General features: G+C 35.2%; 1 protein-coding gene across 4 annotated transcripts in view; it reads left to right on the forward strand.

The window, feature by feature from the left end:
* LOC121370450 overlaps positions 1–18,674 on the forward strand; it is a 46,945-nt gene extending 28,271 nt beyond the window's left edge. For 3 of the 4 annotated variants that reach the window (XM_041495681.1, XM_041495683.1, XM_041495682.1), the window contains 3 exons: positions 7,053–7,196; positions 14,355–14,463; positions 17,617–18,674. In XM_041495681.1, coding sequence (XP_041351615.1) covers positions 7,053–7,196; positions 14,355–14,463; positions 17,617–18,187 — 824 coding nt within the window. In that variant the 3' untranslated portion in view covers positions 18,188–18,674. The remainder of the gene's footprint in view (positions 1–7,052; positions 7,197–14,354; positions 14,464–17,616) is intronic. The other variant, XM_041495684.1, reaches the window with a different exon arrangement.
* Positions 18,675–19,686: the final 1,012 nt, after the last annotated feature.

Genomic DNA, 19,686 nt, shown 5'->3' on the forward strand with positions numbered 1-19,686 from the left:
CACCTACCCATTGAGCCTTGCGGAGCACTCACTCAGGGTTTGGAGTCGGTATCTGGATTAAAAATCCCATGCCTCGACTGGGATCCGAACCCAGTACCTACCAGCCTGTAGACTGATGGCCTAACCACGACGCCACCGAGGGTGGTCTAAAAATTTGAAAAATGTAGGCGTATCCAATATTTCCAATATTTTAGGGTAAGTAATTTTATCCTTCATACCCTAGTAAATTATTCCTTTTCCATTCTGTTTGAGAAAAGAAAAATTAGAAATGTTCATCTTCACATGGATAAGGACATTTATTTGAATTAGTACCATTAGGTGTCATGTTGTTATGTATGACATTGTACATGATTGTAAGTTGTTTGAGAGTATAAAATAAAACAACTACATGTGATTAAATTTCCATTATATTCATTACAAATTTAATGTTATCCCATTGGTCCAGCTGTAGCAATGGGAGTTTGTTCATTTCTCGATGAACGTAAAAAGAATATCAGGAAATGTCATATCTGATGACGTCAATTTACATCAGTTGGTACTTTGTCTTATAGAGCATTATGGTTTGAGAGAAAAAAATCAAAAATCAAAATAAACTATCAACTTTTAGTGTTGTTATTAGAAAGTATGTTTCAAATTTAATTATAGAGATTGTCTGTTATTTGTTTTACATTTATCTGGGTATAATAAAACACAATAATCCACAAACTTATGTGATTCACACTGTTTGCAGATTTATTTTTCATACCCCTATTAAAAGAAAACAAACAACAGACAATCCTCAAGTATTTTAATTCAGAATAGGCTACAAAGGGTAAGGAATATCAAACTAATGTTCAACAATTTGTGATACTACATGAATACAAGGTTTGATAGAAAAGAAACATGTAATAAATACAGGATTACAATAATTAATAAACCCAAAGAAGGCCTCCCATGATTGAAGAATGGCTATGGGTTCACTGGATGGTAGCATCTGCCTTTCAGAAAGATAACTAGATTAGGTGGCCAAGATGTAATGTGGAATGACAGGCCAACATGTGCAGTTCACATCATTGATATTAAAAAAATATTTCCTTAAAAATATTTCCTGGTTTATTAACTTTGTGCTAATAATTTTTTAGTGTGAGGTTTCCAATAATTAGATTTAATTTGTTTTATCATAGATTGCCCTGTATAAATATATGTATAACCATTACATACATGTAATATTAGATTATCATGATTAAATTGAATAATTATCAAAAGCATCTTGAAAATTAAAAAATGTAATGGCTTTGTTTTTCAAAGGTTCATACTGTATTAGTATCGATGAGTACAAAACAAAGTTTACTCAGAATTATGTTGTTTTACATCTCTGTCTAAAAAAAAATATCTGAAATACATTTTTGCCCAAAGCCTATATAAACACTGCTTTCTGTATCCTTTTTAATTTCTTCCCTTTTTTCTTTTCTTTTTTATGTAAAAACCATAAATATCACTATAGTCTCCTGCTTGAAAACATAAATGTCAATAGTCAACCTTTTTTAACCATAAATGTCAATAGTCCACCTCTCCTATTCCGTGTGAAGATATTCATAAAAGAGAAAATTAAAATCTTTATTTAGAACGTGAACAAAGATTTGAGGCCTTGATTAACCATTCGCTTGTATAGCTTCCCTAAAACTCCAACCAGCCAACCGGAGGCTAATAAAGATGGCATGGAAATTGGCTGGAATGATTCCAGGTTTGAATACGGCAGCTTCCTTTATTTAATAAACAGGACAGAAGACATTCTGAGAGCTCTGAGAATGTCTTGACTCGTATGTTATTGCATTTTCTGCCTCGTTGCCAGTTCACTGACAGTGTTTGTAATGTCAGATTGCTGTAGGCATTTTCCATAGGTTGGACACTTAATGTTCCTTGGTGTTTCTCTTCAGTAATAGTAAATGCTTTTTGGATCTGGTGGCACTGGCGGAATTGGCGGCATTGGCGCCTGTTCACTCTAAGATCTTTTTTATTTAGTACTAATTTTTTTTTTTTAATAATATAGCTATAGGGAGTAATTTAAAAAAGAAGAAGAAGATTTTAGTTATTCCTTTAGATTATTTTAATGAAATTGAAATTATCTAGGTACATAAATTGTTATTAGATCTGAAGTAAATGCCATATTGTAATTTAATAACTAGATTAGATTTGATTGTAAGCCATAATTATAACAATCCAGGTTTTTATTCCATTTATGTTTGAATGTGGGGGTCAAATTAACCTTTTGTCATGCAAGCATGTAAATCTGTTAAAATATTTTATTAATCTGTTGTCTGAAGAAGGCATAAAAGCTATTGTTATTCGTTCACATTTTTACACTACCTAGATCAATAAAACTACATATTTCACTGACCTACATGGAGCTATAGACATACATGTATGGCATGTATCACTGGCTTGTAATTACATGTAGAACTAGCTAGTAATTACACATAGCATTGGCTTGTAATTACATGTAGAACTAGCTAGTAATTACATGTATCACTGGCTTGTAATTACATGTAGCACTGGCTTGTAGCACTGGCTTGTAATTACATGTAGCACTGGCTTGTAATTACATGTAGAACTGGCTTGTAATTACATGTAGAACGAGCTTGTAATTACACGTATCACTGGCTTGTAATTACACGTATCACTGGCTTGTAATTACACGTAGCACTGGCTTGTAATTACACGTAGAACTGGCTTGTAATTACATGTAGAACTGGCTTGTAATTACATGTAGAACTGCTTGTAGAACTGGCTTGTAATTTCATGTAGAACGAGCTTGTAATTACACTTATCACTGGCTTGTAATTACATGTAGCACTGGCTTGTAATTACATGTAGCACTGGCTTGTAATTACACGTATCACTGGCGTGTAATTACATGTAGCACTGGCGTGTAACTACAATGTACATGTAGAACTGCCTTACAAGTACAGTAAAGTACTCTTATAACGAACTGCATGGGACCAGGGCCATCGGTTCGTTATAGCAGTAGTTCGTTGTAAACATTTACAGAAGTTAGCCTTTTTCATTCAGGAAGTCGGCCATTTTGGATTTTTCAAATTTAAACATCATAAACACAAGAATTAATGGGGTGGGTTTTTTTTTAATATTTCATTTATTATCACCAACAGAAGCAAAATATGCAAACAAATACAGCATGTTGGATCAAATGAGTGTTCAGTCAGTCACGTTTTGAAAAAAGTTGCTTATTTTGTCTGCTTAGTGAGCGTTGGTCGCATAGCCTGCAGGGCTGTAGCAATGTCGGCAATCGAATAAAACAGGCATAGCTACATCAAATTTACTTTGGAAAAACAGTGTCCGTCATGATTGCACATCTACCAAATACTGTTTAACATTTCATAATATTTGTGTTACCTACCTTCAAAACAAAATATCTGATTATTTAATGCTAATTACAATGACTGTATAGTGAGTTTCACGTGTCAGTCTTGTTGTTGGATACCGGCACTTAAACAAGCACACAATAGTAGAGAAGTGAGAGCAGACTGTTAATTGCTCACTGCATTAATCTCTTAATTGATACCAATCTTCTACGTAACGACAAGCTACGTTATCTGATTGGACTGATTGATAAGATGCAAGTGAGTTGCAGGTGTCAGTCGTCTTGTTGGATACTGGCAAAATGTCAAGGATGCAATGGCGACTTAAACACGCGAACAATAGCAGTGAAGTGAAAACATACTGTTCATTGTTCAATACATTACTCCCTTAATTGATGCCAATCGACTACGTAAATACACGCAGACATTATCAGACTGATCTTATTAGTACAGTCGTTTTTGATGCATTGCCGTTAATGCTACTGATTGATAAGATACAAAACAATTATGATCGGTTCGCTGTATATGCACTAATTTACACTGAAATTCACAATTTTGACCAAAAAATTTGTTTGTTTTAACAGTTAATTCACTATACATGGTTCGTTATATACATTAAAATTTATTAATACTATATATGGGAGAAAATCAGGACTTTACAATCAGTTCATTCTAACCGGTATTTTCTTATAAGCGTGTTCGTTCTAAAAGTTCTTTACTGTAATTACATGTAGAACTGGCTTGTAATTACGTGTAGAACTGCTTGTAGAACTGGCTTGTAATTACATGTAGAACTGGCTTGTAATTACATGTAGCACTGGCTTGTAATTACATGTAGAACTGGCTTGTAATTACATGTAGAACTGGCTTGTAATTACATGTAGCACTGGCTTGTAATTACATGTAGAACCGGCTTGTAATTACATGTAGCACTGGCTTGTAATTACATGTAGAACTGGCTTGTAATTATATATAGAACTGACTTGTACAGCTTTACGTCCACCATGGGTTTAGTATTTGGCATGGCCTGTGGCTAATCCTATGATAGAAGGGTGTTTAATGAATGGAACAATTTTGACCTATTTATTAATGAGATGGGAGGGGAATGTTTGTCACTACATGTAGCACTGATTTAAAGCTTGGTAACATATAATATACAGACTTAAGCTACATGTAGCACAGCCAGCCCTCTATGTTAACTTTTCCATCTAGGGGTCAGATGGTGCCTACTTGTATTTTTATATAGATAGTATAAAATGAAAAAAATAATCACAGTGTAGAGGGCTGACTGCCTTGTAGCAACATCCTAATATCACACTAACCTATAGTTACCTATAGCAGCACTGACCTATAGATGCATATAGCACTCACCACTGGCCAGGCATTGCCATAGCTGGTTGATTCTCAAGGGACAGCAATTTTCCTCAGTTCAGTGTTAATGGGGGTAAAAACAATAATCATGGCCAGCAGTAATTACAGCAGACTGCAGTGATTGGCCACCATGACTCACATCCAATCCATCTCACTCCTCCGAAACTGCTGACCATCAAAACATTATTAATACTTTACCAGTTATGGGTCTATCGAATATCTAGGCACTTCCTAATGTGGCATGTAAGATTTATATTGCTGAAGCTGTGAATATAAAGATTGTCAATAATTTCAAATATCCGTGGGTAATTCAGTTATTTTAGGAAATAAGACATTTACTACATGAAGTAAAGATTAAAAAGGTTTCTATAAAAACACAAGATACAAAAGAAAGTGCATGTAAAGCCACTGTCTGTAACCTGCATTAATTTGTTTGCTGTGTTAAAAGTGAGTTTATGTTGTCATTGAAATTGTATGTGCTTTCTTAGCAAAATAGAATTAATATGGACAAGAATTTTCGTTAAAAATGCTAAACAAAATCTCATAAAAAAAATTCCTCTTATTTCAATTGAGATTCTCTGTAGCATAACTGAAAGTCTATGTATGCAAAAGTTGGCAATATTCACTGAATAATTGGTATAGCTACATATATGTAGCTGCAATGGCAATATTCACTGAATAATTGGTACAGCTACATATATGTAGCTGCAATGGCAATATTCACTGAATAATTGGTATAGCTACATATATGTAGCTGCAATGGCAGATTAATACATGTATGTGACAATTCTGAGTGTTGGTCCATTTTAAGAATAACGTCTGGAAATATTGACAAATACAACGTTTAGTGTTCTGGAAAGCTGTTTCTTTATCTGCATGTTTAAAAATAGCATTCTTCATAAAACAGTTTTGCATGAATTTTCCTCCTGGTTTGTATGCATGCATGGCTGTTTTTTCATCTTTCCATTTTCCATCCATGAATACAGTCCATTTAACCCACTAACTAATCCATTCATATACATGTCATTTAACAATTCCAGCTTTATCCAACCATGCATAGCTTTTCCATTCTAATTATATACCTATCCATCCACAAATTAAATTTCCCTTTCCCACACTTAAACTCATGCATATACCCATAATACTAGCCATAGCCAAATCTGTTACAACATCTATACCTAGGATACGTTTACCCACACCTATAATACCCATACATATATTTACATGAATACATACAGCCATACCCATACATTACTTACATGTATACACACAACCATGGTACCCATACCTATACCCATACCCATATTATCCATACCCATACCCATATTATCCATACCCATACCCATATTATCCATACCCATATTACTCACACCCATACCCATATTACCCATACCCATACCCATATTACCCATACCCATACCCATATTACTCATACCCTTACCCATACCCATATTACCCATACCCATACCCATATTACTCACACCCATACCCATATTACTCACACCCACATCATATTACCCATACCCATACCCATACCCATATTACTCATACCCATACCCATATTACCCATACCCATACCCATATTACTCACACCCATACTCATATTACTCACACCTATACCCATACCCATACCCATATTACCCATACCCATACCCATATTAGCCATACCCATATTACCCATACCCATATTCATATTATCCATACCCATACCCATATTGCCCATATTGCCCATATTGCCCATACCCATATTACCCATACCCATACCCATATTACCCATATACCCATATTACCCATACCCATATTACCCATACCCATATACCCATACCCATACCCATACCCATACATATATGGATCCTAACCTGTATTAATTCGTTTGCTCCCAATTCCTATTATCAATGCATATACCCAGAATACAATGCCCATCCCTATACCAACACACATAATTCTCTAATCCTTACCCGTAACCATTCCCGTATCTATCCCCACACCCACATGCCTGATATTCATACCCATACCTACTATACGCACACTCACATTCCGTGATACCCACATCCACAGTGGATATCTCATGGTATCCAGTCCGGTCCTACACCTTCATCCCATATTTATACCATATCTACACTCATGAAACCTGTACCCATACTTGTACTATACTCATGTTATCTATACTTTCAAAGCACACATATACAAACACACATTCATTTGAATTTAATATGATATGAAGAAAAACGGCTTATATATCATTTTTAACAATTTCTTGTTTTCTAGAATTTAGACTAACATTTTATCTTCTCTTTCTTTCTGTCTTTCTCTCTGTCTTCTTAGCTCAGATTTCTACACTGCCACCAGATACTACTAATATCACTACAGACAGCACGGTTAATACGACTGTCGACTTGAACACTACCGATTCATCCACTCGGAGAAACGTCACTGGCGATGTAGAGTTCCTAACTAACTCTCTGAAGGGTGATAATCTGTGTTTGTTACATTGTGTTGTTTGTCTCCCTTTTCCTAACTTAGAACCAGTCAAACATCACTGGTGATGTGGAGTTCCTAACTAACTCTCTAAAGGGTGATAATCTGTGTTCTGTGTTTGTTACATCGTGTTGCTTGTCTCCCTTTCCCTAACTTAGTACAAGTCAAACATCACTGTCGATATAGAGTTCCTAACTAACTCTCTAAAGGGTGATAATCTGTGGTACATCGTGTTGCTTGTCTCCCTTTCCTGAACTTAGTACAAGTCAAACATCACTGTCGATGTAGAGTTCCTAACTAACTCTCGAAAGGGTGATAATCTGTGGTACATCGTGTTGCTTGTCTCCCTTTCCCTAACTTAGTACAAGTCAAACCTGTCTTTAGAGCATGCTGTCTCGCAGTGCAATAGAAAAATATTTGCAAAGACGATGCAGTGTTGCTTAAGAGAGCTTGGTTAATTAGGGCCCAGGCTAAGGATTTTTTAAGACAACTTAGCGCTACAAAATAGTAAAACCATTATAGGGTATGACGTCATTACAGCACACGTCATAGTGACGTCGTAGCCTACAATGGTTTTACAATTTCATAGCGCTAAGATAGCTTCAAAAATATTTCATGGAAATTATTATTTCTGGTAAAGTGAATGTAAAATCACGGAACCAAAAGTAATTTCTCATTCATAACATAAGATAATCCATTTATAAGTATCATGATTAACAAAAAAACAACCCAGTTTCTGATGGGTTCCGATAATCACAGGGCATGGAATCAAAATGTTTTCTCTAAAATTTGAAATCTTGAGGCTTGTAGCGACCACTAAAGCAGTGTGCAAAACAGTCTTTATAACAGATGTAATGTATATGAAGCAAATTTTTGCAAAACTCATTAAAACCAAGATTGGGGAAAATGGTGTAAATAAAATAGCTTTTTGCTAAACTAATTCATTTAGTAAGCGTCATTTTCTCGGTCTTTAATCCATGCAGTTTCATGTCTTGTTAAGTTATTTTGGAAGTCATTCTGTAATTTTCGTTCATTGATGTGTAGTGTAATAAATAAAATACTATACTCGTTCCTGTGTGTGAGACCGTTTATATTACAACTCACATGGGAACTCATTTAGTATTCTCTATAGACAGTATAACCCTTTACAATGTATAGCATGAATAGTTTAGGTTTGTACTCACAGAGGTAGTTCCACATTACTACAAACCATCCATACATTTTGCCAGGACGAGATCTAGCTCAGTCGGTAGAGTTCACCTCAGTGGGTTTTTTTCCATCCCAGCCTGTGCACCATGACTGGTATATTAAAAGTCATGGTATGTGTTGTTCTGTCTGTTGAAAAATGCATGTCAAAGATTCCTTGCTGCTAATGGAAAAATGTGGTGGATTTCCTCTATGACTATGAGTTAAAAATTACCAAATGTTTGACAACCAATAGCCGATGATTAATAAATCAATGTTGTCTAGTGGTGTTGTTAAAACAAACTTCAACTTTAACCATATATTTTGCATGATGAAGACACTTAAGTTTTACAGGCTTATTAATATTAATTTCAAACTGCATGTTATGCATAGCATGGCTAAACTACTGTTTCAGTTTATTCCCATACCCATTCACATGCCTATGACACCCATACCCAACTAAAATAAAATTGGAAAAACATTTGTTTCACAATTACTTTACCATTTGGAATCTTACTGTCTGGAAACCTCTTACATTTTTATATTAATTTTGATCATCACTCCATGTTTGCATTTACCATAGTTTGACACCCAATAGCCGATGTATTTTTCATGCTGGGGTGTCGTTAAACATCTATTCTATTCTATTCCTGTCTGGAAAAGTGTGTATAAAATAATCACTTTTATTAATTGATAATAAGAGTAGCCATGTGGTAGCAAGCAAGATGTTTTGGATAAAGCGTTGCTATTGTCGCATGTGGCTGTCGATTAAACAATGTCCAGGGTGTTTGTTGAACAAACATTCCTTTCTTTTGATGTTGTCTAATCACAATCCTGACATTTCATATTTCAATTTAGAGAAATATTTGATTAAATATTCTGTATTGTGTGCATATATTGTTATCGTGTGTGTGGAGTAAAAACATGTTTGTTGAGTAAATATCTTTTGTTAGCAAGACAATATGTGTTCTAAAGATCAAAACTCCAAACCCACGCCACACTCCCTAGTGAGTATTTGAGTGTAACAGGTTTGGTTGATGTCCACTCAAACATGTTTAATTCAGGCTTTAAGCTGGAGTTTGATAATGATTAGTAATTTGGCTATGCAGATTCAAGTTGCCACGAAAATTAAAGTTTCAATTAGCCAAACAAAATGTGACAGAAATCAGACTGTTAAAAGAATTGTATTTGATTTTTTTTAATGAGATGGATTTGTTTTGTTTTTGTTTTTTTGTGGGGTTTTGTTTTTAAAGATTTAATAATTAATTATATTCACAAATCTATGCTAATTTGCATTTGGTAATTTGGCGAATGACCATTTAATCAATGTAATTTGCATTAAAATGTCAATCAAAAAGGAAAAACTTTTAAAGCTTTTTTCTTTTTTTCCCCATTGTTTTCTTTGGAGATTTATTTTTATCCCAATAGTGACTAACTGTATGGCTGATATTTTGACACCCTGCGGCCCGTTCTTCTTTAGGTGAAGCTCATTAATAAATCATCAATCCGAGCAGAATGTCTCCGTGACCATGAGTCAATTCCTCAGACAAGCCACCATGACAATTCCGATAACTCGGACTTTGTTCTTGTGAATGTACCTGACGTATCTGTGGCTGTTTTTATGCATCATCGCTGACAGACTGACAATGGATGAATACCAATCGGGCTGCAGATCGGTGCTGTGCAAGTTACACCGTGGGGCTTTTTCAAACGTTTTGCATAATTGATAAGATAATTGCAATCTTACTGCAATTTTAAAATCTTGGGCTGGTTGCTGAATAAAATATGAAGATGGCTTGTAAATTGTGGGCCCATCTGTCTTAAATTTCATCCGTCCTAATTGCTTCCGTGGATGTATAAAACACACTGCATCAATAATTCAGTGCAGATCTTGTAACATGCAGGAGATTTGGACCAGGGTTTTTCTTTGTCCAGAAGTCTTATTAAAACTGAATAGCTACAAGAAAGTTGAAAGATAAAATATGATACTAATAAAGAATTGGTGTTGGACAAGGGACAGTAAAATATTAGGTAACCGGAAGTTATTCTCATTATTTTTATCTAGGAACACAATTTTTTGGTTACATAAATTATATTATAATTAACAGGTCAGTTATCTATTAATCCTATGACATTGTTATACTACAGTGACATTAAAAATGCATTTTAAACAAACCAAGTTTGCGATGAGGTAGTATTTTTAATTTGACTACTGTTATGCCACACATCAAATGTCCAAAAATCAGTTTGAAACTTTTGTTAAAGGGACATTCCTGAGTTTGCTGCAATTTTTAAGATAATATTGACTAACAGAGACTTTTTAACGATTGTAATAACATCAAATATATTTTCCTGTATAACATATTAGTGGCTGTATTTAAACGTGTTTCTGATCGTTCTAATATTTGTACTAGCATAAATTTCATTTTATTTCCTAAAATATTGTTTTTTCATACGTATGAAATTATTTGAAAACAAAATCCAGTTTGGGCTTCTTACAAATATTAAGACGACCAGAAACACATTGAATATTCTAAACAAGAAAATATATTTAATATGTAAGTTTAATTGTAGAAATATTTTAGTAGTCGGAAACATTTTACAATACAGCAAACTCAGGAATGTCCCTTTAAATACAGAAACAAACTTCCACTAACACTAAAGTTTGCTGCTGTTCAGTTGAATATAAATGTACAATCAAACCTGCTCAAGAAAACACCTCTAGTAAACAGTAACCTGTCTTGTCAGGCCACCTTAATATTCTTTTATATCATATATATAAACTGGGTAGCACATGTGACTACTATACAGGACACAAAAGGGAGTTGCCATCCCCCACCCTGACATTTAAAAAAAAAAAAAAATTGGTCCATTTGGGGGAGAATACTATTACTGTCGCCTGCACAACTTGCATTGTAGTGTGTGACTGTTGGTGATTGGTAACTCTTTTTTTATCTGTTGTGATTTGTTCCTGTATAAAGATAATTGTCTTTTAGAAATGTGGTACTACTGCACTGTACTTTAAAAGTAAGCTACATTCTGTGACGTGACAATTACACATTTCATTTTCTATTGAAAATCTCTGTTTACTTCTACTGACAAATGATGTATCAATCAAATCCAGTTTTCTTTTATTTAAGCACATTTACCAAATTGTTAAAAATATTTTCTTAGTATACTTGCTACACTTCTATGCCGCAGTTTGTCATCAGCCACAAAACCACTTTACAGTACTAAAGTGAATATGTTAGAGTCTTACACTAGTTGTATTACTTACTGTATGACAGTGAGCCATTGAAGCAGACAGCAGATGACGACTGGCATGTGTAGATATGTTTCAGATAAACCAACCGTGTAACTTCAGAGTGCCAGGCTGTCAGTGCCGTGTTTCGGTGCTTCAGTTCTTCCACTAATGGACTGTAGGTTGGACTATACCAATTCAAATCCCATAGGCGACCATGTTAACGTTTGTGTTTAAAAACACTATATGCAATATATCAACCAAACTGTGACCCATAAATATCAGTACTACAACCCCTACCTCAAAGTATTAACTGCAGAAAATGGTACCTTTCATGGCTCATTTTCGGTATAACCAGATGTTTCTGCAACACCCCTAGTTTCGCACAAAATTTTAGTACTTTTTTTTACAGGTACCCCATACATGTTCCAAGCACAAGGCTACTTGACACGGTGGTACTACATCAAATAAAATTGCATAAATTTTTAGCCCAGATGAAATTTTTTTTTTACAACCAACACACTCACATTTATAACCAATCACAGGACTTGTGGTGTTAACTTCTCTATCAAAAGTTCGGTACACCTCGAACTTCGACCCAGCCGGAAATTAATTGGTATAGTGCAACCTGTAGGGTGATCTAGTGCACCTCAACTTGTCGTCTGGCTTCAGGGCACCAATCAGGAAAATATCAGTCCACAATAAACAACTAAGGACTGTTCCTGAATTGATCATTTGGGGACAGGAGGGAGGCACCATTATTTTGGTTGTGTCTGGTGTGTTTGCTGTGTATCCCACCCCACCCCTCCCTTTTGGCCAGTGTCGTAGCATGGGCAGGGCCACCAGGGCAGTTGCCCTGGGCACAAAATTCTGGACTGGTAGAAGGGACTCTGGGAGTGCTAACGGTCCACTGGTTAGGGGGTGCAGTACTTTCCTTGCCCCGGGCACTGGCAACCCACGCTATGCCATTGGTTTTGGCATACCTGTACTGTACTTTGTTCATTTTATGGATGGTGAGTATGTAAAAAGAATTACCTGCCCTCCACTATTGATTAATTCTTGAACAGCCCTGATAAAATTAAAAGGAAGGTTTCAAGCATATTGCTGTAAATATATAAAATTAGGCATGTATGCAGTTGGGGATCTAGATGGCAGCAAGCAGAGTTTTAGTGAGGTTGGGTCATGCACCCTTGGCAAATATATTTAAAAAAAAAAAAAAATTACTTGGAGCAAGGAGTGAGCTTGACACCTCTTTCTCTCTCCCCACCCCCCCCCCCCCCCCACTACACACACTCACTCCTAAAAGACTATTTTGCATTAGGATGAATGCCAAAACTGCTGTAGAACCGTGTGGTGTGAAAATTAGTATTTTGTATAACTGCAGGAACATATAAAATTACAATTGCATTGGTCTTTATCCAAGAACATTTGATCTTATTCCAAGAATATATAGGATGTTACGGGAGAGACAGACAGGAACAGAGAGAAGATGGGATCAAGGGAAAGGCTGGGTGGGGGGGGGGGGGAGAGAACCTTTGTTTATGAAAGAGTTTGTAGAGTAGTATTCCACGCTCAATGGAGTTAATTTTGAAATTTCAGGGATGGGAAGCGCTAGCCCCTCAAACAAGCTAAAAACCAAGAAATAAATAACTTTTAGACAAATAACAAAATTTTAAGTTGTTTAATGGTAGATGCATTCTGAATCATTTAGAATTTTAATGGGTTTTTTCTGTTGACCCTGATTTTTAATAAAACATTCAGCATGCAAATTAAAACAGTTTCCATATTATAACCAAATTACAGCTTCTCAGTGATACCCGGTAACATGCTTTAAACCAGTAGTTTGGGATTTGTTCCAGCTGTGATTATTAAGCATGCAAATTAAAACAGTTTTCAGATTATAATAAAATTACAGCTTTTTAGGGATAATATAATTTATTCCATTATTTTGGGATTTGTTCCAGCTTTGATCATTAGGTTGCCAAACAATCCACTTGAAAAACAATTGTATAAAAGGCAAAACCACTTGTAGCATTCCACTGCAATATTCGGCAGTGGTTTTAACTTTACCATTGCAGCAGCCCATGTTTTATTTAGCACAGTGCATATTTGTAAACACCTTACATGTGGCATGCTTTAGATTACAGTGCAAAACTGCTGGTTGCTATCAGTCTTGCATTTTGGTGCAATTTTTTGTGTGTATGTCCCAGCTTGGAGTAGAATAACAATCATAAACACCACACCTATAATGATTCTTATCTGGAAATAGAATGCCATGGATTGCAGCCTTCTTGAATTTTTTTATTTTATTAAAGGTGACATGTAGAACAGAATAAAGTTGGTTGTTAAAATCAAATGCAATAACAATAAAATGCATGATCAGATAATTTTAATCTACTGCATGGTACATCACTTATAACTTAAATAATATTAGCTTATTAGATGAATAGTGTATTATTATTTACTTAACAAATGTATTTAGTGCATATGCCATTAATACTGATGTATTTAATGTGTTTTGAAATGTCTCGTATTTTACATGTACATGTATATATAGGTTTTGTGAGCTATATAATCGGTTTTACTTATTCAGTAAATATTTTTCACAAAAATAAATAATTTAATTCTGACTGTTACTAGAAGTATCTTTGCCCTGTAATCCTCCTGAAGAGTGTGGTACTGAGGTGTTGTCATATTCATGATTTGTCTTGTCTTTATTTCAGAATCCTCAGCCGTTGCATATCAGTGGATTGGGCCTGGGTTTGTTTTATCATTGGCTGCAATCATGCTGGTCTGCACCATAATGTTTTACATATGGCACAAAACACATAAGTAAGTAGTCATTTGTTGCGTTTAGAGCGGGATCTGGTTCATAGTAGTAACATGCTCATCCAAGTGAAAATACAAACAGGATCCCGCTGGGATAAACAAATTCTCCTCGATACTCACTCACCTTCCAGCTACTACAGCTGCCTGGCATCCTGTCACACATTATTTATGGGGGTTAGGGTTGGGGGAATAGTTCTATTAGTCCTATACCACTCCAACCAGACGGGACTAAGGTTTTATCTCTGTCCCGTCTGCCTGCCCCACATATAGTTTTCCGGATATTTTTTCACAATGCCATGAGATATTGAGCTGAAATTTTGTGTATAGCTTTATTACGTACTGTTAAGATAAAGTTTGACTTTCATGGCGTTTTATCTATTTTTCCATGGAATTATGGCCCTTGAACATAGGAGATAAAAAAAATTAGTTGTGGACATGTACCGGTATTATAAAATGGTTTTTAACCAGTATGACGTTGGGGGTCAGTTCAGTACAGATCTATCAAGTCTTGACTTTTGCTAAATTCTTGAAATGCTAATAAAAATGTATCAGTTTAAAAACACCAGTTCATGGGTTTTAATTAATTTGTTAACAAATTTAAATTGACGAGTATTGAAGGTTCTAATAGACCAAATCAATTCCTATTGCCGATAATGTTAACGTTTACTAATAAAACTGATATAAGCAGCGTTTAACACACCCAGGAACTACAGCAATAGAAAGTGTGGCACCTCACATTTAACCTACCTGCAAGAAAATGGGGGGTCATGTATCATTTAAAAGATTTAATTAATGTTTTTAATAGCAACTATTCCATTTTTGGGGGTACCCCGCATTAGTTTCAACCTCTGGTATATATATACTGCATAACAACTGTATAACAAATAAAATGTATTTATTTATTGTCAATGGATAATAGTATTTGCACAAATAATCAATGTCACATATTACTACCAATCATACCCACAGCTGCTTTTACTACGTAAATATTTGACGATGCACGTCGAACTTTGACATGAAACTCTCTTCTTTGGTACTATGCAACCTTGAAAAATAGGTGAAATGGATAATTGGAAATAAGTTTTGACTAACAACATTTTGAAATTGGCATTAAATTTGCAGTTTGTTTTCTAAGTCTGTACTGGCGGGGTGCCAGGCAGATGTAGTTGCTGGGAGGTACGTTTGTATCAAGGAGTAATTTGTAATACCAGATGTCTACACAGTGCATAGTAAGCTTTTTTTTACATAATTCGTTGAACTTTACACATCCATTTTTCACCTGAGGCAAGGGGTTGTCAGTTTGTTGGACCCTTTTTATGTAGATAGGCTTGTTGAAGTGCTGTAAAGATCACTACAGGCCACTGTGGGCTCACCTGAAATATAATGGACTGTAGGAATTTGAATTTTCCTCATCCCAACCAATGCCATGGAATGTGCTGTCTTTTCTTTGGGAAAATTAATATAAATGAACTCTTCATGCTTTTTGATAAAAAAAAAGTAGCCTATATGGTGGCAACTGGTTTATATTCTTTTATCCTGCAACCACTGTTTCTATTGACTGAATATGATGACGGATAAAACAGTCATATCTTGCTACTAACAGGATATGACTTTTGACGTCACTCGTGACATCACACAAATAGCTACATTACAAAATCACTCATTTGACCTCTAGGTCATCGTACAATGTGGCTGAAATAACAGAAATATTAGCTTTTCCCCTTAATTGTTATGGTCTGCAGGATAAAGATAATAACTAGTTAATGACGTCAGATATCTGCTTTATCCTGTTCGGGCTGAATGAGAAATTCATCTCGGCAGAGCCTTGCAAAATTTCCCATTTTTACCTTCACAGGATAAAGCAGATATCCTATGTCATTAACTAGTTATTCTCAATCTCTTTTTTTTTGAGGAGGTGTCAACATAATAATATTGTTAAATACCCATTATCAATAGTTTGAATTGCAATGAGATGTCTTTAAACACATATTTATTTCTTTTTGTTGACGTTTTGTGTGGTACGTGGCCAATATTTTGTTATAGTTATAATTATCCAATAATTTGGAGTTTCAAGTAGCTTAGTAGTAGAGCTTCTTCATGTAAATGTGATTGATTCTTTTTAGAGAACCTTTTGTGTTATTTCTCAGTCCAACCAGTGATTCATGATTCATAATTCAAATTTCATGGTTCATGCTATTCTATTAGCAAATATGAGCTGGGCCAATGTTATCTCATGACGAGATGACCTTTTATTTGGCCAGTCAAAACAGTCTGTGTAGTACATTAAAAACATAGGATGTTCCAGAAGTAATTAAGGTTAGAGACAGTGCGAAACACATTAATCATTCTTTTGTGCCTGGCATAGTACGTAGCCCAGGGGTAAAGCACTCACTTGGATGTGCAGTCGGTCTAGGAATGTACTGTCCTGTCTGTGGGATGCTGCATATAAAAGGTTTCTTGCTGCTAATCGGAATGAGTAGCCCATTGCATAAATGCAGTGGTTTTCTTCTCTCATTATCTGTGTGGTCCTATATCGCTTAATGAATGGTCGGTATGGGATCAAATCCAGTTGTTGGGCTCATTGAGTTATTTCTCATTCCAGCCAGTACACCATGACTGGTATATCAAAGGTAATGGTATGTGCTATCCTGTCTGTGGGGTGGTACATATAAAAAGATCCCTTGCTACTAATGAAAAAATGTAGCAGGTTTCATCTCTAAGACTATATCAAAATTACCAGATGTCAAATGGTCCTTAACCAGATGTCTGATGTGATAAAAATGTGTTGAGTACATCATTAAATAAACCATTCCTTCCTTCTTTTATACCTGGTGGATTTGCCACATTTCCCCCTCCCCTTATGTCTAAATACAATTTCTACTGTGTCAGTGGGGGGTATATTAAAAAGAAATTCTATCATGTCTCTCACCCCCATCGAATGTAATACATTCTGGAATAGCAGTTATTGCAGATTAACTAATTATGTGGTAAAAAAACATAATAGAGCTGATTAAACAATGTGTCAGGGGTGTCACACATTTTTGTTATTCTGTCAGTGCCAAGCAATCTTTCTATTTATTACACAATAAGATATGTGCATATACATTATTAACTAGTAAAATTTATTTTTTAATTTGTACTACATTGTTATTTCAGGAAAAAAATTGCAATGGTACCACAGAATAACATTGATTACAACTACCTACATCGCAAGGCAACTCAGAAAATCAACTGGAATGATGCAGACTCTGAGTGTGCCAATGGTGTTAACAACATGCAGAAGAAGGCTCCAGTGGAGCTCTGTGTCAGGGCACTGGTTAAACAAGGAACAGTCCACGATGAAGACTTGTTCATGCCAGCGTTCTGTGAAACAAAGGACAACTTCAAAGACGACACTATGTGTCTGAAGGCGAAGGTGATTCCTCCAGAGGATGTGCTGGAAGTGACTTTGACCTCACAGGATACGTCTGCCCATCCCGACATAAAAACACTGGAACAAAATTTTCATCCTTCTCCGTGTAATAATACTGCCGAGTCGGCAGTCACGATGAAATGGGGTAGAACTTGTAGTAGTGACGACACACTGCCATATACAGGCACAGTTTCTGTGCCAGGACTGTCGAGAACTGTGGAGACTGGGTATGTTAACCCTGCCTACGACGAAACTGAATCGCTGAAAGAAGGACGGTCACCAAAGAAAAAAGGTTTCTTCGGTTGGCTGTTTTGAATCTGTGTTTATGAAATTATCCAAGAGTCATGCAAACTGTTGTCAGTTTGAGGCCAGACTCTTAAATTGTTTTATAAGCATGGGTCTCATAATTAGGGATCAATGTGCCAATTGTATTCAGCATATATTATATAATCATTATACTTGTACATAAGTGTATGTTTATTATTTTCTATGTAAAATGTACAGCTTTTTACATAAATTACTTCCTAAACTATATGCATAAAGTGGGTCAAGTGTTTATTTATTTGTTTTGCCTGTTTATAGTTCCATAATTGTTTCCATTCAAAATATTTGTAGTTTTTCAAATATCTTTGCAAAATAATTTCTTGCTTGAAATTGTATTGTATGCTAACAAAGTTTAAGAATAGCAAGACATTTTTTTTTCAAATAAAAAAATTAAAAAAGTGGGAAAAAGAAAATGTTAATTTTTTTACCACTGATGAAAAAGAAGGAAGGAAATGTTTTATTTAACGACACACTCAACACATTTTATTTACAGTTATATATGGCATCAGACATATGGTAAAGGACTGCACAGATATTGAGATACTCGTTTTGATTAGCAGCAAGTGATCTTTTATATGCACCATCCCAAAGACAGGATAGTACATACCACGGCCTTTGTTATACCAGGTGTGGAGTACTGGGTGGAACGAGAAATGGCCCAGTGGGTACACCAATGAGGATCGCCATTCAACCTGAGCAGGATAAAGCCGATATCTTAAGACAGTAACCAGTTATTTCTTTTATTCTGCAATCCTTCAAGAATATTCGGAAAATCATTATTTATTCCAGTTTTGTGTACGCAAATCGAGTATTGTCAACCTAGCAAGGCTTTTGCCCTATGACATCATACAAGATACATGACGTCGATTATTTGTAAGAAGGTAGCTACATTCTGTCACATTGAAAAAGCGTTTCTAAACTCTAATTCATAAATAAATATATAAGATTTGTATTGTCTTTGCAAAACTAAACGTTATTTGTATTTACTGTATTTCAACAAATTATTTAAAGAGTATGTTTATTGAAAATCTACTCTGAAATACTCGAGTCGAGTCGGGCTTATGTCATGTAACCTATATTTTTGGTTTGTGACCGAAAATAAGGATTTATCTAATCATCATATCTTGCCAATGTATACAGTGATTGCTGGATAAATATATATAAAAAAAGAACAGAATAATAAAATCTTAAAACTGAACTGATTACAACTCGAGTGACAACAATTAATCTTTGAATGAGGGCTGCCTTATGTGCTGTATAAAATCAAACTAGTTTTTATAAATCATATGAAGGGAAGTAACTATAACATCACTTGCTGTAGGTTCTCTAGCTCACTAGAAACACTTTAATATATAAAAAAGTACAGAATTTCTACCAATTGAACTGAAATTAAACATGGTTAAATTATGGGAATGTAACTAGTTGTGGGTGTCAAAAGGAAATGGTGTTTACCAGTGCACACATTTTCAGTATCGTAATTCAGATTATTT

The sequence above is a fragment of the Gigantopelta aegis genome, chromosome 4 (genome assembly GCF_016097555.1).
Source record: "Gigantopelta aegis isolate Gae_Host chromosome 4, Gae_host_genome, whole genome shotgun sequence".
Classification (NCBI taxonomy): Eukaryota; Metazoa; Mollusca; class Gastropoda; order Neomphalida; family Peltospiridae; genus Gigantopelta; species Gigantopelta aegis.